This window comes from Pipistrellus kuhlii, unplaced genomic scaffold (genome assembly GCF_014108245.1).
Source record: "Pipistrellus kuhlii isolate mPipKuh1 unplaced genomic scaffold, mPipKuh1.p scaffold_m20_p_52, whole genome shotgun sequence".
Taxonomy (NCBI): domain Eukaryota; kingdom Metazoa; phylum Chordata; class Mammalia; order Chiroptera; family Vespertilionidae; genus Pipistrellus; species Pipistrellus kuhlii.
The window spans coordinates 1,289,563-1,312,904 of record NW_023425554.1 but is presented as its reverse complement, the minus strand read 5'-3'; the positions used below and the strand labels follow the sequence as shown (position 1 = coordinate 1,312,904).

General features: G+C 51.3%; 1 protein-coding gene across 5 annotated transcripts; it reads right to left on the bottom strand.

Annotated features, from left to right (window-relative positions):
- Positions 1 to 1,758: 1,758 nt before the first annotated feature.
- TPM4 (tropomyosin 4) lies at positions 1,759 to 22,696 on the bottom strand. Of its 5 annotated transcripts, XM_036415996.2 has the most exons (10): positions 22,500 to 22,696; positions 17,200 to 17,325; positions 12,791 to 12,924; positions 10,471 to 10,588; positions 9,829 to 9,899; positions 8,898 to 8,973; positions 6,922 to 6,984; positions 6,770 to 6,839; positions 5,621 to 5,761; positions 1,759 to 3,047 (listed from the first exon to the last, which is right to left on the bottom strand). In XM_036415996.2, the coding sequence occupies exons 1-9, from the start codon at positions 22,611 to 22,613 to the stop codon at positions 5,679 to 5,681; spliced, it is 855 nt and encodes a 284-aa protein (XP_036271889.1). In that variant the 5' UTR covers positions 22,614 to 22,696; the 3' UTR covers positions 1,759 to 3,047; positions 5,621 to 5,678. The 5 variants fall into 5 exon arrangements, with proteins under 5 accessions (XP_036271889.1, XP_036271888.1, XP_045429516.1 ...); XM_036415995.2 differs by lacking the exon at positions 5,621 to 5,761 and having other exon boundaries at positions 22,500 to 22,695; XM_045573560.1 differs by lacking the exons at positions 5,621 to 5,761; positions 22,500 to 22,696 and adding an exon at positions 22,262 to 22,336.
- Between the last annotated feature and the right edge of the window lie 646 nt (positions 22,697 to 23,342).

The window sequence follows — 23,342 nt, the reverse complement described above, 5'->3', positions numbered from 1 at the left end:
CCATATTCCGTGTAGGGGTGGCCTCATCACTTGTCACGCTGAGGCATCAGAGTGGTTTCCAAGAGATGGCTCTCCTCCCTTGCACTTCAGCCCATTCTGTTCATCTTGTTTAGGAAAAGCTTCAACCAGAGTCATAGACCACTTGGTAGGTTTCAATCCCCATGGAGCTTGATGCTATTGATCACCTTACTCTGGCAATTCCTTTTCTTGGCACTTTTCCCATTTTATCTGCCTGTTTCTTCACCTGCCACCTACACTTCCCCTTCTCTGGGTGCTGCTTGTCAGATTCCTTTGTAATCTTTGAGGGGATGGGGAGTTGTGGGAGTCTCTACCTGTCCCTTAGAAGTCCATGTGCCTCATGCTTCCCTCCGTTTGCACTTTCTAGGTGATCCTCCCCACCCACGTGGCTTCCAGTATCTCTCCACACTGGTGATTCTCACTTCTTAGAGAATCTAGTGCCCAGCCATCACTCTATGTCCAACTGCTTTCTCAGCATCTGCCTTTGGATTTGTCCAAGATCCTTCAAATTCAGCATGTCCTCAACCGACCTCATCATCTACTCACATCAGCTCATCCTCAATTGCCTTCTATCTGAAACCTAAGTGGTCTTTGAGACTTTTCTTCAGTCCTCACATTCTGGTTCTCGGGGACATTGTAAGTAGCGCTTGAATCTTGCTCTTCTGTTTCCATCGCTGCTCAGGTCATCACATCTCCCACTGGTCTCCCTGATCATTCTCTAATCCAGATTCCATCGTGCAGTGTGTGCTCCTTCTAAAACACCCAATATCCACCCTGACAACCGGGTCCTAACCTCACCTTGTGTTACACTCACACTTCATGGGACTGGGAATTCCCCAAGGGCTGAGAAAGTTCAATTTAAAAAACATTGAATGCTTGTGTTAAGTGTTCAGGCATAGGACTAAAACAGTATCTTGAGATTTGATTTTAGCCCAAGGGGGTGGGAAGGAGGGAGAAGGAACTTCAATCTAGTAATGGTAGGGCATTTAGAGGGGATACTATTTTATTGACATTCTCTTCTACCATCTAAATGAGCTCAGTGTCAACTAAATGTTGAACAGCGGGAACTGTTTTCAATTGCGCTGGGTAACAAAACATTGTTTGCATGCTGCATCAGTGTTTTAAAGCCTTTCATTTCTCTTTTTGATTCCCTAGATGAGATCTTGAGGCAAATACCAAAACCATTTGGGTAGTTATACTGCAGTCTGCTAAATCTTAAGATTACTTCCTTCAGATCACTTCTTCCTTCCTATTCCCTGACAAATACTACCCTGGGTTAATTGAAACATTGAATGCTAAGTGGAGTTTTCTAATGTCAATGGCTCATCACTTCTGACCAAATTATGTTCAGGCTCTCATCAAGGTGGGCCAGCCTACCTTCCCAGCTTTCCTATATTTTCCCTTTATGCAATGTACAGAAAACCTTTTCCAGGCAGGCCTGTGCTTTTCTAACTAAAGCAACAGGGACCAAATTTCCTACTCTGATTAATATCCTACTCATTCTTCACAGCCTGGCTCATGATTGGGAATAACAAAGGTCAGGAACTTTTGAGTTACTGAGGCAAAACGTTCTCACTGTAATAAAGAGATCATAATCCATATAACATGAAGTCATGGTATAAAGCTAATAAATAAAATTTGCTCAATTCATGGCACAATTATCTCTCCATCCCATTTGATGTTCATTGAACTACAATGCCTTTTATATATCCCCACACATTATAAAATTCACACAAATTATAGTTTATGTAAAAATTTATTTGACCAAAATGTAGAAAAAGTGATACTATTACATATGATACAGTTGCAAGAATCTAAATGAAAAGTGTGGGTTTTATTCAATTGCACAATTTGCTAGTGTATCTCCTGGGTAGTGTGATGCATAATAAATAGGAGTGAGGGGCAGAGGGAGTCCAAAAAGCTAGAATCAGGGTGATTTTTAGGCAAAACTGTAAACTTGAGTTACCCCCCTCACTGCTGGGGAATATGGAATGTTTCAGCTGAGATGTTAACCAAGAAAGCAAAAATATAACAAAGCCAAAATGTGCAGCCCTGTCTACAAAATACTCCATTATCCAGTTGAATCAGGAGTTTCCTGGTCTTTTATTAACTTGGTCCTGACGAAGGAATTAAAGCCCTAAATAAGTAAATCTTCAATTTACCATTCCCAAAATATAGAGGAGATAAGTTAGGCCGATGACATTATCTCTTCGGCCAGAGAGGACCCTTCTACCCAATATTTAAGAGAAAAATGCTCTTGCTCAATTATTGAAGTCTAGCAGTCTTTGTGGTTTGGCTTCCTGAACAGGACTGAATTCATTCCTGCTGAGTGGATGGCCTCAAATAAGAGTAAATGTCATATTTCCCAGGCATTCTAATACTGTTTGCTCAAAGGATGTTCTGCACAGTAGAGTGTGGGAAAGAACCAGAATGGTTAATCTATCTATGGTTTATGACTTCCCACAATAGCCTCTCCCCCAGCTTTTTTGTGCTCCGGATGGAAAATTCCCACCCATTTTAATGTGATGGTCCCTGGCCTCCTATAGTGTGTCCTACGGTGGCCCAGTGGTTCTATTCTTCAACCTTTTAAATTGGCCAGTTACTATGTAGATACTAGAGTCTGTGTTTTGGAAGTGTGGGGTTGTTTAATCTCCCAGAAACCACATGCCCTCAGTCTTAAGAAACTAATGTTCAATAGGAAACACCCTGACTAGCTTAGGAATAAATGCAATTTAAGGATAAAAATAGAGCTAAAAAAATCTGGTGCCATTTGGGGAAGAGGGGAAGGAATTAGATTTAACTGATGCTCAAAGCTTCTCTGATACAAAATATTTGGTCACATACTCATAATTTGCTTAGATGCAGTAACAAAAGAAACTTCTTACAAGAGAAGGGAAAGAAACGGAGGTCTGGAGCTTCTGTTGGAACAAGACTCTTCTGTTGTGGTTATATACAGTTAAGTTCATTTAGTGTCTGATCCAGTGTCTGATGTAAGCCCACGTTCTCTTCTTTGGCCTGAGCAAGTTTTTCTGGTGAGGATTAAGAGTGGAAGAAAAACAAATTAATAAGCATCTTTTTAAAGAGGGGTGGGGGTGGGGGAGAAGGTTTCCGAAAATCTGTACTGCCAGAGTATAAGTCATAGCAGAGAAAGTATTTTGCATTTTAATTATAATAGAACACCATGGAATAATAGAAATGAAGTACCAAATTTAGGAGTCAGATCAGATTGCAGGATAAAAATACAGGGCGTTCTGTTGAATTTGAATTTCAGGTACACAAACCTTTTAGTATAAATATATGTCAAATATTGCATGAGATATACGTATACCAAAAAAATTACTCATTGCCTATCTGAAATTCAAATTTAACTGGGCGTTCTGTACTTCCATCTGCCACATCTGGCAATCCTAAAATCAGAACACCCGGATTGAAGTCCCAGCTGTGCCAATGAAGGAAGCCATTTAACCTTTTAGGTCTGTTTCCCCACCTGTCAAATGGGGATAACAATGCCAGTCGATCAGTCCTATAACCTGTCTTTCTTTTGGAGCTTCTCTGAATGGCTGTTGAAATTCCACCCATAATTGTGTCATTGTGTCTATGTGTCCATAGCAATGTAGTCAAACCCAAGCAAACGCAACATGATTGAAATTTAAGCCAAACTATGGGTATGCTATTACGTGATTGAGCTGATGACACAATTTTTTTTTTTTTTTTTAAGAAAGTAAGATGCCATTTAAAGCTATGCGTGACAGAACACGAGGGAGAACTGGTTTGCCGTGAGTGATGGCTGATAAGGGACTAGGCCAAGACTCATTAAAATACTGAAGGGAAGCAAAATGTCTCCCAAAAGGTGATAGGATCAACTTGGAAATTTTCGGAAAGGAAAAAAATGCACAAGACAGCAGCCTTTAAAATAAAACTGCGAAACTTTTCATTTGACCAAGCCACTCTGATCTCAGAAGATTCCATCAGAACAGTGACCCAGGCCAATTCTGCCAGGAAGGGTACATGTGTGAGCTCATTTCTCCATCATCTCATTTAATCCTCCCAATAACGAAGATACCATCTTTATTTTGCAGAAAAGCAAAATAAATAGTTTGTTCAAGGTCACACGGCTAAAGTGGTAGAGCTAGAATCAAAACTCCCACACCCCAACTACAAATCCTGATCTCACTTCACCTTGCCACTGGATTCCTGGCAGCTACTGGGTTATTGGGTCTGAGATAAAACAACTTTCCCTGTTAATTGCCCTTGAGAATCATGGCAGTCCCACAGACAGGTAGTAGTAGGTCACCATAGCCCCAATCCCTGTCAATGAATTACCATGTAGGTGCTTAGAAAAAGTAACTAGAGAGAGACAGACCTGCAGCTGTTTCAAAGGGTGGAGGCTACAAATGTCTGGGAAAATCCCAGGAACAAATACACACAGAGAACAAACAGAATTCACCCACCTCCACACAGCCCGTAACTTTTCCAGGGGTGGATGTGTGACAATGTGAGGGGTGTGGCTTATACAGAAGTTCCTAGTGGATGGCAGTTAGAAACAGGGAGATGCTGGGGGTGGAAGGGTGTGGGTTGTTTGGGGGAGATGTGTTTTGGAGCAATGACTACAAAGAAAAATCAGGACAGAGGTTCCCACTTGAATCAAACAGGATGAGAAATAACAAGCCATAGGGACCCCACACTGATGCTAACTGGAGATTTTCTTGCCATGTAGGGGAAGTCTGGAACATGTGGCTTGGACATCTACATGTCAGAGTTACTGAGACAATCTGAGGTAGCGGTGGTGGAGTGCAGGGGAGGCCTGAACGGACTTGCAAAGGTTCCTGGTTCTACTTAACTCACGTATGAGGGGAGGTAGAGATTAGCATCTCAGGCAACTTTACTTGAAACTCAGAAAAGGATCACCTCACTTCCTTTCTTTGGCATTCCAGCAGCTTCCGCTCTCTCCCTGCTAATGGGATGCTCTTTAATTCTCTGTAGAGTAGTTTTCTACAGACAAGCTATAGAGATGAAGTTCATGGGTGAACTTCTTCCCAGGACCTGGAGCTGGACAGATGTTCCATGAACAATGAAAGCATAGGGAACCCCAGGCACTGTCCTCGGAGTAGAAAGAGAAACACATGCAAAAAGGCGTAGAGACAAGAATGCGTTTGCCGCTGTTTGAGTCTGTAGTGCAAACCCCATTCAAGCGTAGCCTCTTTTTAGTCACACGCCTGCTGGTTTCTGCAAGTTCTGCTGACTCTCTGAGGCTGCTTAAGAGGGTGGATGAATCTCCACTCAAAACAATGTCTGTTTAACGAAAAACAGTTACTGGTAGATAGAGAGTCTGAGAGCTCATGCCAAATTGGCTTTTGTTTTCATGTCACCAGAAAATAATCACATGGGCATAATTTTCTTTCTGAAACGAGCTCTTCATTGAAACCACCCACATCAAGGGCACCACAGCTACTACGGCTCAAGAGCGGCAAGTGGAAAAAAATGAAAATAAGAGGGCATGAAGATGAGGACTGCCTGTCTTTGTTTCGGTCACACAGTCACAGTCACAGCAGACGGCGGCTTGGAGGGTCAAACCAGGAGGCAGGAAAGGGAACAGAGGTACCACAGTGAGAAGGCAGACTTCGGTTTGGCTAGGACAGAGGACAGCACCCTGCTGCCTCTCAGAGAGAGGTCATGTCGTTGAGAGCATGGTCCAGCTCCTCGCTGATAGCCTTGCACTTGAGCTTCTGAGCGTATAGCTCGTCTAGAGGGTGGATGTCCCCAGAGAGAGTTCAGAAGAGGTACAGGGGACAGAACACGAGGGTCGGAATGGCATGCCACAGATGAGCAATGAAAGGGAGAGAAAAAAAGTGAGAAAACAAAGCATGAACTAGGAGGAAGTTGTGTCTTATGGAAAACAAACAAGAAAACAAAAGATAGAGTGATTTCTAAGCATTTTGAAGTTCTACTGGGGATGAGTCATAACCTTTAAAAAGAATGGTGACTGACTACAAATGCACAGGTCACTAGACTCCTGCCCTGGGTTGTTGCTGACTTTCAATGATGTCACCTGGTTAAAGGTCATACCTGGGAAGGAGGGCAATTCTCCTTATATGGAAGCCTCACTTCCCAAACCAAGCTCGGGACACATGGTCTGGGGAGTAAGTTTTGTACCTTTTCTAGGTAAAAGAGGCAGCTTGGGAGCTTCTGTCTGAACCCCAAGATCTGGAATTCCAGAATTATTTTATGAAGAACACAGGACAGGACAGAATTTTTTTAAAAGTTGGAATTCTACAAGAAATTCTGGAATCTGTGGGGGCACCAGGCTTGCAGACTGGAGTCTTTATTTAGTCCCTACGTTCTCTATATTTCTGTTGTCTCATATAGTGATAAGCTCAGCTCTCTAGGAGAGAGCTTCTGTAAAAATTCAAGGCATCTGAAAAATGCAAGGCATCTCTCAGAAATGAGGAAATGGAAGAAAATTCTAAAGACATTAAAAAAAAAAATCAGCCATATTTGGGTCTTTATACTCACACGTGGAGCTAGTTATCCAAAGATACTTTATTTCTCAAAAAATGGCAACCTGAGCCTGAATTTGAATTGCACTATCTGATTCCAATGCTCCAGACTTCCGGATGTGACATCACTTTGCACTTACTATCCTCAACTGAACGTAGCCCAACTTAGTCCCTGCACACATTTCCCTCAACATTCCATGGATCTGTCAAGTAGGGGGAGACAGAGCAAACAAAATTAGATGGTAATCTCATACCTTCCAGGTCATCAATAGATTTTTCCAGTTTTGCAACTGTTCTCTCTGCAAATTCAGCACGGGTCTCGGCCTAAAGGAAAAGACGTGAGTTACTATGATTGCTTCAAGGCCAGCACCAGGAGAAACTTGACCAGTTGGGTGTGATCACTCACCTCTTTCAGTTTGTCAGACAGAAGTTTAATTTCTTCTTCATACTTATCCTCCTTTTCAGAATACTGTGGGAGAAACCAAAATATTGCTTTAAAAAAAAAGGAGAAAAAGGCATACAGAATACTAATTCCCTGCTCCTTGGAATAAAATGTGCTTGAATATGCCTAAGAAGTAAAGTAGAAGCAGGCACCTTCCCAGGCAAAACTCAGAGAATCTGTGGGAGACTCCTCTGGGATGGTACTGAGCTGATAACTTCAGCTAAAAGTGTGAAGGTGAGGCCAATGATTGAATGGAAATGCATGCTATTCAAGGCCCTTCACATATATATTTTTAACCCCATTTCCCACCAACTTCCTCAAGATACTATCTACTTCCTCAATAAATTTTGTGTATTTTCTGATCTCCCAGCTCTGTCTACCATGGCGACCCAGGGTCAGAATGTTCTTTTCCTAATTACCACCTGTTAGAAATCATGTGTCTCTCATGGCCCAATTCAGATGAATATTAATATTTACCAACTGCTTGCAATGTTGCTAGATAGCCTCAATCCCATTTTACAGATGAGTAAAGAGGTCATTTGTGTAGGGTCACATGGCTATCAAATGACCCAGCTGAGACTGGAATCTGACCCTGGAATTTGAGCTCCCAGCCATCATTATGTTCTGCAGCCTTTTTTAAGGTCACCTCTTCATGACACCTTTCCCAACTTTCCCAGATCCCTCTGTTGAAATTCCAAAGCACATGGTCATCATGTTAGTTTCTTCCACTCAATTTGACTCTGAGCTCTCACAGCAGAGGCCATATTGAGCTCTCACAGAAGAAGCCACGTTGTCATGTATGCCTGGATTTTTTGTATTCCTCAAATATCTGTATCAAATATATGCCAGGCACAAGACTAAGACTAATGATATAGCTCTAAACAAGTCAGCTATAGGACCCAATCCTTAAAGTTTACAATCTAGAAAGGAAGGCATATAATTGAGTAATTATGATGGATGAGATCAATCATCATGATAGGAAAAGATGTAGGTGGGGCTAAAAAGCTAAGAGACACCTAACCTAGATGAGCAATCGGGGCAGGCTTCTCAGAAGAAGTGCTGTTTAAGCAAAGGCCTGAAGGATGGATAGGTTATCAAGCAAAGAGAAAAGGAAAGGTTGCTTCTGAAAGCAGGTTTAAAAGAACTGGCAATGTTGAGAGAACATGGAATGTCTGTGAAACTGAAATTCAATGCTACTGGAGGATAGGAGGAGGAGGTTGAGGAAGCGATGAGGATGGGGAATTCAGCAGGGTAAGCCTACATGTTGCTCCTACTGTGATTCTATCTTGTTGTGACCACTCTGGATACTGTGTCCACCTAAAAGCCACATCCCACTTTTGATACCTGCTGCTCAATCTTCAATAAGGTATTTCTGGAAGAACCAAGGGATCCAAGCAAGAGGGGGGCTCTGAATTTATAGGATTGTACTCAGATTGCCCCAGAAAAGGCCTGACCAGGCATTCATTTCACATTCCATCTCCACCCTCATAAGAATTGGAGATAAAAGATGGTGCTAAGCCGAAACCGGTTTGGCTCAGTGGATAGAGTGTCGGCCTGCAGACTGAAAGGTCCCGGGTTCGATTCCGGTCAAGGGCATGTATCTTGGTTGTGGGCATATCCCCAGTAGGGGGTGTGCAAGAGGCAGCTGATCGACGATTCTCTCTCATCAATGTTTCTAACTCTCTATCCTTCTCTCTTCTCTCTGTAATAAATCAATAAAATATATTAAAAAAAAAAAAAAAAGATGGTGCTAAGACCCCATGAAAGAGAGAAATCCAGCCACCAGACACCTCTTTCTGTGGGGAGAAAAACCCAGCAGCTGGCCACTGAAGCTGCTGTTAGCAAATACAGATCCCTGTTGCCCTGGCATGCTCCTATGTACCTCTGGGGAAGAAGAGAAGCAAGTCCAGCCTATCAGCCTCTCACTAAAGCCAACCGACCTTTTCCGAGGCAGCCTCCAGCGATTTCAGGTTGTTAGTGACATTCTTGAGTTCTTCTTCCAGGTCACCACATTTCCTGCACAAAGACAAAGGATTTTTATGTCTTATCTTCCCTGACAGCAAGCTATTCCCCTAACAGCAGTCTTCCAAAGGAGGAATCCACGCTGCCTGGAGCCCCCGACGAGGAATGCGGGCAAAAGGTTAATGGCCTTTTCTGAGCTGGAGTACTGTGTACTTATCAAAACCCTGTCATGCCAGGCAAAGGCGCGGCAGGCAGGCTGAGGAGTATCTGGAAGGTTTTTAGAGTGCTCCTGGGCTCCTGCCAAGGCTGAGGCAACAGGGACTTGTGGAATCTATGATTGATGAGGCTGACTCCGGAAGGTGTAAGAATGAGATGGAGAGCAGGAGGCTGGGAGGCAGCAGGCTACACAGGAAGCAAGCCCAGGATGGGTTTGCAAAACCAGACCGCTTTCTGCACTGTGGGATGCTCTGTGGAGGGGAATTTTTATATTTTGGAGCTTTCCGGATTCTGGTCAAGCCTCTTACTCCCCCTCCCCCGGCCTGTTGGGGTTAATGTGTCATGGCCAAATAATGACTTCAGAAGCAAAGTATTTAAACACTGGGTGGGAGGAGGGGGGGGCTGCCTTCTATAGGTCAGCTTTCTGTTAAGAAGGCACGCCTACTGAGATAGTCTCTCTGGAAGAATGAGACGTCTCTGCTACCAGCTGTCTCCCTCCCACTTCCTAATACCTTTGTGGTTAGAGTCAAGGCATGAACAGCAAGGACAAACAGTTGCCACCTCTGACAGCCACAGAAGCAAAGAGGAGCTACAGAGCAATGAGTCCAGTTGCCCATCCACTTGACCAGAGGCCCTGGTTGGGGTAAACCAACTCCCCCGCAGCTGGGCCCCACTCAGTTCTCTGCCACTCACAGTTCAGACACCTCGGCACGCTCCTCTGCTCTCTCCAGCTCGCCCTCCAGGATGACCAACTTACGAGCTACCTGCAGAGACAGAAAGGATTGTCGGAGACTGACCACCCGCCCCCCCAACAACACACACACACACACACACACACCCCTGCCCAACAGCCACATCTAATAGGATGCCCTCCCAGTGAGGCCACACCCAGACTATGCCAGGGGCTTACTGCTGCTGCTTTAACTCAGTCTGAGAAACATCCACATTCTCTCCCTTGGGCCCTAAGAGTGAGGCAGAGAGGAGGTGAAGGAAGAGCTGAGACCATGGATGCAGGCAGAAGGGGGACTGAAGATCCATGACCAGAGACTATGATTCCCAATTTTAGCCAAACTGTGCTGAAATGCGCAGCTGCGCGACAAAAAGTGATCTGGTCAGCTGATTTCCCCACCAAGCGTCACAGAATTCCCCAGGACCTTTTGGCATTGTGGAAGATACAGTCCCCAGCCAAGTGGTGTCTCTGGAAAAACAGATGTGGATACAGATGGACAGCTGACCTAACAGAGGGCTTCCTTTGGGCAGCCCCAGGATCTCCCTATCACACATCCATTTCCTCCCTACTTCCTGCCGCCGCCGCCATCTGCCAGCCCCACTCACCTCCTCGTACTTGCGGTCAGCCTCCTCTGCAATGTGCTTGGCCTCTTTGAGCTGCAACTCCTGGATCTCCATCTTCTCCTCATCTTTCATGGCCCGGTTTTCTATCACCTTCATTCCTCTGCAAGGACAACCTTGTCATGACCGACACAAACGCAGTACCCCCTCACCACACCCCTCCACAGACCTGCGCATCTGAGAGCTTGTCAGACATCTGCCAAGAACCAGACTCCAAAGAGGAAATGATGGAGCTGCTCTCATGTACTTTTCACCCTCACTGAACGCTGGGTACTGCTTTAAATGCCTTAAACTTCAAAACCACCCCACGAAGCGGTAGGTACATTGTCCCCATTTCACAGAAGAAGAAACCAAGGCACAGAGAGGCGAAGTGACCGGTGAGTGCAGAGCTGGAACTCCAACCTGGAGTCCGTGTTCCCATTCAGAATAACCTCTGACGAGTAACAGGATGCATTTGTGCGCTGTCACTACAATGTGGCTAGAGATCTGGGCCAGGTTGGCTAAGGAGGGATGAATTCTGTGGCAGTGGGGAAGGTGCCAGAGAAGACGTTCCAGAAGAGTCCACAAGTGAACAAGGGGAGTTATTCTTCAGTGAGGGAGCCGCACAAGAAAGCCCCAGAGTAATGTCACACACAGCAGGAGGTGACGGTAAGGTGGGTGGCACTTGACCAGTTTCAAAAACAAGGGAGTGGAAACCAGAACGATGAATGGACTGTAGTGGGTAGCCCAGCTAAGAGTGGGGTACCAACAAGGTGAGGGGTGAGGAGAGCCTGAAGTGGATACCTCCTGGGGACAGCTGGGAGTCTCCCATGATTCAGTTCGCTGACTCTGGCCTGTACTGCTTGGAGCGATGCAGGTAAGATCAGCACCTCCAGAAAGGCTGACCCAGGATAACAGCAATGTGTGCCGTGCCCACCGAGAGCACAGGAGCACATACTTCCGCGGTCTAATACATGCTTCCATTTGGGCTGTCACTACCACTCTCAGCTGACTGTCACAACACCATGCACACCTGTACAAGGCCTCAAGATCAGCAGGTGAGCAAGCTTGAAAAGCCCTCTGTAGTCCTGGCCAGATTCAAGTGGCCAGCCCTGGGCCATGTAACAAATGGCAGCAGGACTTGAACCTAGATCCTCCAGCTTCTGAGTGTAAAACTCCTTTGACCAAAAGACATCAGACCCCAACAAGAATGTCACCGAAAACTTCTGGTGATACAAGTGAGAAGCAATCCCAGGCTTTCAGGGTTTGCCCTGGGGACATCTTGAAAAATGAGGCATCCAGCCAGGCTGGTCTGACAGTGTATCGATACATGGACAACAGCTAACCCAGGCCCCAGGCTCAGCCATGAGCACCTTGTGATAGGATCCTTCCATCCCCTCCCTCCCCCACTCGAAGTGGCTAAAGCAGAGCCTGCCCTGGGGTCCACACCCTCATTTCAGTTGTCCCACTGCACAGGGCAGAAATTTCCTGCTTGGGAAACTCCCAGAGTCGATCTCCAAGTTCCCCAGCCTCTATCCCACCCCCCGGGCCCCACTATTGGTTTTTAATCTACAGCTGATGGGTCACAATAGCACATTCAGGAATGAGTCCTTTGAAGGAATTCATCCTGTGAAACCACGGTGGATGGGTCAAGTGAGAATTCTGGTGGGATTGTGGTACACACGCAATGACCACCAGCCTGGCCCACACCGTCGCCACCAAGAAACCCATTTACACCACAGAGACAGACACTCTGTGAATCCTGCAATCTGATGGGATTGTGCCAGAAAACTGTCTCCAGAAGACGGAGCACCCTGCTGGGTGCCCAACGCAGTGCTCATGCCTCAGTGGTGAGGAGCACCTTCGGCTCAAGTTTGTGCAAGTCCCTGACGTGTTTACCTATCCAGGAGCCCGAGGCCTGACCCACAGCATTGTTAACAATCATACGCGCGTGGCCTGTTCCAAGTTTTTACCTGCCCCTTCTCACATGACCCCGGAAATTGATGTCTTGAGAACATGGATGAGTTGCACAATGGCTTTACATCAGTCATACTTGCAGTTATAGCTGCCCTTTCTTTTTCTTTTCTTTTTTTACCTTCCTCTGCCTGGTGGGAGTTTTTCCTCCACCACCACCACCACCACGACAAACAGCTCTATACACAGTGTGAGGGTTTTCAAGACGCAGTCGTGCACTGTACATACGTGCGCATGTTCACATCGTGTGATTACACTCACTCTGGCCCCAGATCAGTGAGGCCAGCCATTCCTTCTGATCTCCATTTCCCAGAAGCCATCACTAATGCCACTGGGTTCAAAGCATCCTTACCTCTCGCTCTCATCGGCAGCCTTTTCTGCTTCTTCGAGCTTCTGCAGGGCCGTGGCCAGGCGTTCCTGAGCTCTGTCTAACTCCTCCTCAACGAGCTGGATGCGTCGATTGAGCGCTGCCACATCCCCTTCAGCCTGGGAGGTCAGGGGGGCAGCCAGGTTAGGAGGTAACAGGTGAGCGGTGGGAAGCCCCCTCTCACAGTAGCCTTCTCTCAGCTGCTAACATGGATCCCCCTACCAGAGCCCGTCCAGGAATCCGGATAATAAGGAATCCACCCTTTTCTGGAGAATGAATTTTCTGTGTGATCTTCCCTGAAAATATGAGGGAACACACCACCCAATGATGAGCGTGTGTGTCCCAGTACAGGATGGGTGGTCAAGTCAACACAGAAGAGAAATAAATGTACCATGCGTGGCGAGAGCACAGTGCTGGCCTCTCCATGCTTGTGATTCCTAGAGACCAAGGCCACCAGGGACCTGGCTCACCCAGTCACAGAATCGGATCTGCTCCCAGGCCCCTCGATGGCAAGATAAATGCCAGGACATGGAGCCCTCAGTTAAACCCTGGCCATACACTACGGGGAAGAAGGCAGCCAAGATGGAACACCACCCTTAACTAAGTCTGCCAGAGAGATGACAGGATAAACTATAGAAGAAATCTTGGTTACAAACATGGAAGAGATGTCTGAATAGTGTCGTTGGCTTTTCAAGGTGTTTTCCCCCAGAAGGAAGGTAACGCGGTGGAGTGTGCATGAAAGCAAGAACTCCAGGATCAGAAAGTGCTGGCTCGCTTTGCCAGTTTGAGCCATGAGGCATTAGGCTGGTTATTTCCCGGCTCTGAGCCTCCCTCCCTGTCCTGTTTCTTCACGCTGCCGTGAGGACTGTCACTGAAGGGCAAGGCGTTGTACCTGGCCTGTGGTGAAGTCCCACCAAAGGGCAGTTTCTCAGCCAGGATTTCACCTCATTTAATCCTCGAGTATCCTACCCATTTTACAGATGGAAAAACAGGCCAGGCTAGGTGACGTCGTTCTGGTGAATGTCAGAGAATTGGGAAGGAATGGCCTCTTGGGCACAGGTCCAGGGTTCTTCCCCTGCTCCCCGAACCTCGAAGTCCCGGGGCGATCGAGGCCAGCCACGCGCAGGAAGGGACAGTGAGGACGTTTGAAAACGGGGCTCAACCAAGGGGAGACGCGAAGGCCCAGGTAAATGCCACACTGGCATCTTCGTATCAAGAAAAAGAAACTTCCGAATTGGGGAGGCTGTAAAAATGAGTGGAAAACCACTCCCCTTTTCCTTTAAACAGCAAAAATGCGGAGTAACAAAACAGAGAGCCAGGCATCCTTCCTCAGCTCCAGAGTTCCAGCAGCAAATGGCGGGGAAACTCCCACCAGTGATTCTGATGGCAGCCTCCTCGGAAACATCGGTTTGGAGATCTATTAGAAACCACCGATGAATTCTTTTAAGAAATGTCACCCACTCCTTCCAATGGGTGCTTTTTCATTCTTTTTAAATTAGGTGAATCTTAACTCCTTCAGCAACTGGAGCAGGAGATAAATTCCCCCCACTGATTTTTACAGTCATAAAATAGCGCAACCAACACCACTACTTCCAGAATATTTTTGGCACCCCAACAAGAAATCCCATACCAATGAGCAGTTAGGAATTGATGTTTAAGCTCATACAGAGTGCTTGATTTAGAAGCTGTCTTTAAAAAAAAAGGGGGGGGGGTGCTCCTTATGTTGGGGATTCTGAATCCTGACGACCAGGCTTTGGGCATATTTTCAACTATCTGGAATCACAAGATTTCTGAGATGCACTCATCTCTATGGATACGAATATATGTACATATATATTTTTTGAAAAACTGCTAGTCACTGCTAGTCATTTGGGGCTCCACCCCTTCCTGCAATCAAAGCTTCTACACTCTACAAAGGATTTCCCTTATAAGGTAAAAGAGGCTTGCTAGATACATGTGGCCAACAGGAAGATGTCGGTTAATCACACAAAAATCTAAATGAAACCAGCTGTTGGAGGCAGCCCCAGAAGTCTGCCACACACCGGCTCTTGGCTCGCTCTCCAGGCGACTGAGAGAGTCTTCCCCACCGCTGGGCCCCATTCCTCTGCCCAAGCACCTCCTCCAGGCGTTCCCCCTCCTGACCAGGAGAAGCATGCTTTTGAAAAGCTAACTTTTTAAGATGTCTGCAACTTTCCAAAAACATCTCTCCTCCCCAAATGGATATCCCACTCCTGTCTTGGCTCGCCGGCTGAGGGCCATTTCTAAGCAGAAGTAATTGTCCTCCAGTGAGATGACTTGGGATGAGATCAGAGGGAGGATTACGCCGGTTCCGTGTGCGAAAGGGGCCAAACCAGCTACTGTTGGAGGCTTACGGGATTAAAGGCTGCGACTGGGGCCAACCCTGCAGCAGTCTGGGGCACAATACCCACGGCGGTCCCACCTGGCCGAGCGTCTTCTCCACTTCTGGGGTCCCCACTCTGAGTACCAACAATATTCCAGCTTTCAGGGTCCCTTGGCATTCATCCCCCACCTTTATCCCCACCCCCACTTTTGAGTCTTTATACAATCAGGTGTCCTGTCCCAGAAAATTCTGAATTTTCTGCTCAACCTCCATTTTGAAAATCCACTGGATGGCCGCTTCTCTACTACGATCCCACAACAGAACTGAGACCCCCCCGGAATGCAAATCAGTTTTGTGTGTCTGTCCCCCTTACCCACCCGCATTAGACTGTGAGCTCTTCTGGGGATATAGGGAGGGGAGAAAACAACACCTACTATGTGCCAGATGCTCCCAGGGAGGTGTTACTCCTGGGACCTCCCAACCACCCTGGAGAGTCGCCATTAAAGTCGCCCCTCCTTTTCAGATGGGGAGACTCCTAGGGGCCAAGTATCTAGGAGCAGGAGATGGAATTAGAATCCAGATCTCTCTCCAACCCCAGGGATGGCCACCCTCCGCACCATCCGTCCCGGGGGACAGCCAGGGGATGGAGCGAGGGCGGCAACCCCCTCTCATTGAGCCCCATTTTCTGCCGCCTGTGGCCCCGGGACCTGCAAGAGACCGATCGCCCGTGCTAACACTCCGAGGGTCCTCCGGGGAAGGAGCCCTGGTTCCCGCAGGGACCCGCTGGGAAGCGAAAGGCCGAGGGCTCACGGCCCACCGCCCCTCGCGGGGAGCGGGCTCGCGGCCGCCGCGCCCCGGGGAACCGCTGGGAAAGTTCAGCCGGAGCCGCGAGCCGCAGAAGAGGCGAGAGTGCAACGCAAACCCCCACCTCCATCCCCGAGCCGGCCGCCAGGCCAACCCCAGACAATGGAAGCCCGTTTCCACTCTCACTTCCCGCCCCAAGGCGCAGCCACGGGGCCGGCCGGGACGCTGCACCTCTGGGTGCATAAAGCCCAAGGCTGCTCCTCGCACCCCCACCCCCCATCCCACCGGCTCCGGACCCCGGCACCAGCAGGAGCTCCAGGGCTGCCCGGTGCCCCTGCCCCACTCCGGGATCGCCTTAGCCCTCGGCCCCATCCCCCATTTCCCGCTCGGCCGGCCCCTCCCAGCGCGGCTCCGGCGCTCCCTGCCCAGCCCCAGGCCCGGGAAGGCGGGAGGCTGCGGGGAAAGGGGGGGTCTCAGCCACCAACCCCGGGCGGGGATGGGGTGGGAGTGGGGGGCGTTTGCGGGTCCCCGATCGGGAGCGGCGGGGCCCGAGGGCGCGAAGGCGGCTAAGGCGGGGGAGGGGGCGGCCGGTGGCGGCGGCAGGAACGCGGGAAGGGAGCGGCGCCGGGAGAAAGGGGGGCGCGCGGCGAGCCGGGGGCGCGGGGTGCCGGGGCGGCCTCGCCGGGGGAAGGGGGCGCGGGCGGGGGCCAGCAGCTCTCACTTTCTCGCGCCGCTCGCGCTCGCCGTCCAGCTCCCGCTGCAGGCCCTGCGCGCGGTCCTCCGCCTCGTCCGCCTGCTGCTGCAGCGCCTGGATCTTGCGCTTCACCGCCTCCAGGGAGTTGAGGCCGGCCATGGCACGGAGGCGGGGGGCGCACGCAGCGGGCGGCTGGTCTCGGCTAGAATGGGCCTCGAAGAAGCTGCCGCAGCCGCGCCCCAGCCCCCGAGCCTGAGCCTGAGCCTGCGCCGGTGCCGCCCCCGCTCCTCCCTGCCCCGGGCCCGGCCGCCGTCGGGGCGATGAGGTCACCCGGTCCGGCCGCCGACGTCAGCACCGCTGGGGGAGGGCCTGACGTCGGCACCGCTGGCCGCAGCTGCTGGAAAGTGCCCCTTTTCGGGACTTATTTGGAGAAAGCGCAGGGAGGCGCCGCCTTCCCTTCCTCCCCCTCCTCCTCCTGCTCCTGCTCCTGCTGCTCCTCTTCCTCCCTGCCCCCGGCTCCTCCGGCCCTGCCCCGCCGCATTCCTGCGCACGTACGTCCGAGGCCTTCTTCTCCGTCAGCTCCAGCTTCTCCTGCGCGTCCTTCAGGTCCTCCGAGTACTTGTCCAGCTCGTCCTCCGTCCCCTTCAGTTTCTTCTGGAGATGGGTCAGCTCCTCCTCCATCTGGGGACAGGGGGGAGCGCGTCAGCCCTCACACACACACATTCACAAAGGCCCTCTCCCTGGGCCTGTCTCCTCCTCTGTGACACGGGAGAGCAATGCCACGCACCACTCCATAAATGAATGGTGCCTGTGGATTTGATTTTCACACCCTTTCCTCGTCCTGGGACCAGCTGTGCTTATCTTTTTTTTTTTTTTAGGGTTCCCCAATACTCTTGGGGAATCGAGTACAGCTTTGGAGAAACTTGAGTCCTGACACAGTTTCCCAGAAATATGCATTCAGGTTTGGATCCCAATTTCAGGGGTGCCACCTCCCGGAGATCTGGGTTAAAATGAAAGAAGTCTTGCCCTAGCCCGTTTGGCTCAGTGGATAGATCATCATCCAGCAGACTGGAGGGTTCCAGGTTTGATTCCCGCCAAGGGCACATGCCCAGGTTTTGCCCTCTATCCCCAGTACAGGGTGTGCAGGAAACAGCCTATCAATGGTTCCCTCTCACCTAGAAATAGATGTTTCTATTTCTCTCCCCTCTCCTTTCCTCTCTGAAAGCAATAAAAATATATATTTAAAAAGATGGGGGTGGGGGGAGTCTCATGGACCATCCCCACTTCCAGCTGACCCCCCTCTAGTTCTGCACCACCACCTCAAGCCAGAAATCCTTTCTAAGTGTATGTTTGTCCTTGCTCTGCCTAGAACCTGTCATGGCTCCCCATTGCCCAAGATAGCGGTTTTCACACTATCTCACAAAAATACCATGAAAGGTTTAAGGGCTCAGATGCCCCCCTCCCCATTCCTGGACTTTGGGGGCTTGGCTAGAAGAGAGCTACCCTTCAGAAACCACTTTCTTCTGAGGCTCAGATGAAACATTTTAAATTCTTGCACATGTGGCTTTGATTTTAATGAAAACGTTCCCTACATTTCCCGAATTTTGAGGCATCTGTGTTTATCCTGAGAGTCTTGGCCCCCTCCCTACACTCGGTTTGAGAAGCTCAGGTCTGTGGCAGACGAACCACACACCCCTCACCTCTCCGTTCCCATTGCCCCCCAGCCCATCAGAGAGGGCCAGCTCAGGAACCACCCAGGTTGCACCTGCCCCCCCCCCACCCCTAATCCTGGGCTGAGGTGGTTAGTTCAAGTCTTGCTTGGGTCGGGCTTGTGACTTGGGTAGTTTGATTCCTGATCCTGTCTATGCTCCCAGCAGCCCTCTCGGACTCCCTGCATCCTCTGGCTTCGTCTTCCCAGCAGGAAGCCCAATGCCGCAGAGTCTCTTTTCCCGGGTCACACAGCACAGGAACCGAGTCCCCTCTACACCGGCCCTCACGCCAGGCCTGCCTCCCGGCATCCCTCTCTGACTTCCTGCTCGTCCTTCCGGAAGAGGGTATGTTACAAGCTGCTGTTCCTGCAGCTGTTAGATCAAGCTGGGGATCTGACATGGGTTACATGTTCACTGGTGAGATGTGCAAAGTATGGGAATGTGTGTGTGTGTGTGTGTGTGTGTGTGTGTGTGTGTATGTGCGCAAGCAGATTCTTAAAAGGGCCCCTGTCCCAAGGTGGCATCACCTAGCCTCTCATCCTGGAACCCCTGAGTGTCCCACGCTGAGCTGGCATGGTGAAGGGTTAGAGGACTGGAGGAAGAGGAGGGTGGCAGCAGCTCAGGCCTAAATCAGGGTCTATGGGCCTTGATCTTGACCTCCAGGCAAGAAGCCTGACTCCAAGCCCCAGTTATATCCTCCTGTCCCCTTTTCTAACCTCAGTTTCTTCAGCAAAATGGAAGCCCTGACATGGTGGTCCCTGAGTGCCCATCCAGCTACAAAGATGATTGGGGTTTGATGACTTTTTCTGGCAAAATGTGTACCACAAGTGGAGACTGGGATAAAGTGGGCAGAGGGCTATGAAGCAATTAGAACGTGCCCATGTCATAGAAGGGTAAACTGAGACACCCCCCCCCCCCCCCGTGAGGAAGGGACTTGCCCCAGGCCATACAGATGGGGGATTTGAACCTTTGTCTGACTGACTCCAAGTGGGTTTGCTTGACCACTAGGTTATGCTTTGCCCACTGTCCAGCACAGCCTTCTCCCACTGACCTCCCATAGCCAGCGCCTATGCCCACTCTGCTGGGGGGTTTGCCTGCTGTTCTGGACGGAGTCCTTGTCACCCCCTGGGCCCCTCCAGTCCCTGTCCCTCCCTGGTCTAGTCCTACACTGGAGGCAGGGAACCTCCCTCTGTGTTTGGCTCCATCTTCCCCGGCTCCTTGGGAGTCGGGCCTGGGGCTAAGGTCCCTCTGGGCCCCAGCATCACCCAGCACGGGCCAGGCACTCACCACCGACCCCTGGAGGAAGTTCTCAAAATGAATCCATGACACAACCCCAACTCCCCCTAAATGGCTGGAGTTGGTGTGAAAAACAAGACTGACACTCATCAGTCCCTTTCCCTCTGAATTCCACACAGACAGCCGCTGCAAGGTGGTGGCACCTTGCTGGAGGGCGGAGCCTTGCCCTGGCTCTGGGAGGTCTCCGATAAGTCACTTCCTCCTCAGGTTCCAGCTGGGAGGGTCACGGACAACACACCTTAGTCCCCGTAACCGGGGGCTTCGGGCAGGGCTGAGGCAGGATGTGGGGTCAAAGGCCAGCTGTGGCGGATGTCACTGCCCTGGGAGAGAAGTGGGCAGGAAGCAGGCGGGCAGGACCTCTTGGTCCCATTCCCACACTCAGCATTCGGGGGTGGGGGTGGGGGCAGGGTTAGAGGCCTGGAATCTGGTCCTTGGGGCTTCCCCTGAAGCAGGCGGCACTCTGGGTAAGTTGAGTCCCTCGTGGGCGCCCTGCTTCTGCTCCCAGGCAGGGCTGCCCATTGGCCCCAGGGGGCTCCCGCTTTCGCTTTGGACCGCTGGGGTCCTGGGTTTCATGCCGGGCCATCGGAAGCATCGTTTGCCCCCATTTCTTGGATGAAAACACTGAGGGCTCAGAGGGGGTCAGGTCAGCAACGTGCCCGGAGTCACAAAGCTAGATGATCCGGTCTGGGTTTGAGCACAGTCCGCCGAGTGGGAGGCTTGTGGGGGTGGGGAAAGCAGAATGGAAATCCAGCTGGAGGCCGGAGAACTCGTCCCTGCCGCCTTTGCCACACAGCTGCCTGGAGACTTTGAACTTGTGTCTGCCTCGGTAGAGCTTACTATAGCAGCCACTCACACTTTAGTGAAAATTAGAGCCATCGAGTTGCTTTTCTCTGCTAAGCTCCTCATGGTGAGGGTTGCATGATCTATGGAAGCAGGCAGCTCAGGGCCAGCACAGGATGGGCGGCTGTGTTTGTCCGGGAGGGGCCCAGGGCGGGAGGAGGGGCGTTGGTGGAGGGAGGGCTGAGGTGGAGCTGCCCTGCACAGATGTGTCACGGCCCCAGGAAGTCGGGAGGGGCAGGAAACAGCCTTGCATTTATTGAGCGCTTACTTTGTGCCAGGTGCAGTGCCAGGCACCCTGCCCACGTAGTCACCTCTAATCCTCTCCCGGCTGCGAGGGAGGGGCCACTGTCACTTCCCCACTTCACACTTGAGGCCACGAAGGCACCGAGCGAGGTAAAGGCATTGCTCCAGGTGCTCAGTGACCAAGCTCCCACGGGGCCGGTCTGGGCTCAGAGCCTGTGCTTTTACCTGCCAAGCTGGCCTGGCGCCCAGGCTGGTCAGGGCTGGGCACTTGGTGTCACTGTCCCGGGCAGTTCTTGGGGCTCATTTGAGACCCTGATGCTCCGAGGACTTGGCCATCGGCTCAGGGGAGATGCCTGAGCCCTGGGGGGAGGCTCTAAGGAAGGGGCAGGACCCCGCCCTCCTCTCACTGGCTGCTCAGGCCACGTAGACCCGACCACTGACTTCTGCTCTGGACTGCCCAGCCCAGCCTCTGCCATTGCTCCTCTGTTAGCTTCCTGATGTCCCCTCATTGCCCGAGCCCCCTGGGACTCTTGTCCCCGAAACCCGGCTCACAGCAGGGACAGCAGGGCACCCCGATAAGCGGAACCTCATGGAGAGTCTCAGATCCCCACGCACCAGATCTCCAGACCTTCCCCACCTCAGATGGGGAAAGTGACCTCTGGGGACTTTGGTTCCTGCCCGGCCATCGGAAGGCCCCCTCGGCCTCACCAGCCGCCCTGCAGCCAGTCACAGCTAACCCTCCCCCCCCCCCCCCCCCCACACCACCCATGGCCACCCTCCCAGGGCAGTCACCCACCCACAGGCCACAGTCACAGGGCACAGGGCACCCCTCCCCCACAGCTTTGCATTGCCCCCCCTGACCTCAACAGTCATGTTCTCTCTCTCTCTCTCTCTCTCTCTCTCTCTCTCTCTCTCTCTCTCGCTCACACACACACACACACACACACACACACACACAAAGTAGCCCCGTCAAACACACACAGGCCAGCCTCAATAGAGTCACCTCAACACACACACACTTGCTCTGACACTCGCACATTCCATTAGTCGGGCCGCCTTTTGCACAAGCGCATGCGCAGCCAGCCTCTCCTCCATACACACAGCCCCACACTGACACCACCATTCACACACATCCACACTCTTTCACACCCACTTCTCAACAGCCACACGCTCACTCACACTCGTACCTCTCTGCACACTTCATTTTCACAGCCACCACCATCCCTCCACACTCTCTCCAGTGGAAGCACACACACACGTAGACACACAGAAATGCTCAAACACACACACTTACACACAGCATCTCCCTGTATCTCTTTGTCTCTCCCTATTTCTTCAGGTTCTCCTTTCTCTCTCTCTCTCTCTCTCTCTCTCTCTCTCTCTCTCTCTCTCTCTCTCTCTCTCTCTCTCTCTCTTTCTCTACCCTATCCAGTACACATACATCCACCTGACACACTCACCCCAACACACCTCCACTCACTCGTACGTTTGCACACACACACCCTGTACAAACAGACACCCCTCCTTACTTGCTTGGCTCCGGCCGGTCCTGTTGGGTGGGTCCTGTCACCTCTCTCTCCCAGCCTGGGGACCCCCCTCCAGGGGAGACAGTGATCCCTTCACTCTTCCTTGGCTGGGGCATCACCCCAACCCCCTTCCTCACCTCCAAGCACCAAGGTTTCCGAGAGCCCCACCCTCAGCCCAGAGCGTCGCCAGCTCAGAGAGGGCACGGGGCCGCCCGGCGCGGCCCAGCGGCCAGACCCTCACCTGCTTGCACTTCTCCTCCGCGGCTTTCTTGTCCGACTCGGCCTGCTCGGCTCGGTCGATGGCATTCTCCTTGTCCAGCTTCAGCATCTGCATCTTCTTCTTGATGGCCTCCATGGCTGGGCGGAGAGGGGGCGCAGGTGGTGGGGCTGTGGCAGGATCTGTGGCTGGGCTGTGAGCGGCAGGGCGGAGGGGAAGCCCTTATAGCCTGCCCAGGGTGTGCCGCCTGCCGGGGCGAGTCTTGGAGGAGGCCCAAGCCCAGGCTGGCCGGGCCAGCCGCCACTCGCTCGCTCAGGAGGACTTGGCCAGCTCACCAGGCACCCGCAGCACGTACCTTATTTGGGCCTAGGATTTTCTCAAAGGAAAAAAAAAAGAAGCCGAACCCATTTCCATTTTTAACCTGGTGACACTGGTCCCACCTGAAGCTGGGGGCACAGCGCTGGCCCCGGAGGGTCCGCTGTGGCCTGCTGGTCGGCCTCCATTTCCACACCTGTGGCTGGGAGGCTGAAGAGGACTGTGGGTGGGTCAGAGTGGGCCGGGAGGCTCCTGTCCTCCCTGCTCCTGCCCCCCTGGTACTCCTCCAGGAATTGGGGTCAGGTCCCCATCCATCTCCTGCTACCACCCGGGGGGCCCTCCTCCCTCTTCCTGGAGGGTCTTTGTCTCATCATCTTCTCCCTCCGTCTCTGCTTCGGTGACTGTCTCTGTTTCGCTCCATCTCTCCGTCTCTGTCTCTCTTTTGATCTGTGTCTCTCTCCATCTCTCTGCCTGTCTCTCTGTCTCTCTCACGTTGTCACTGTGTCTTTCTCCAGGTCTCTGTGTCTGTCTCCATTCCCCTCCCTCTGTCTC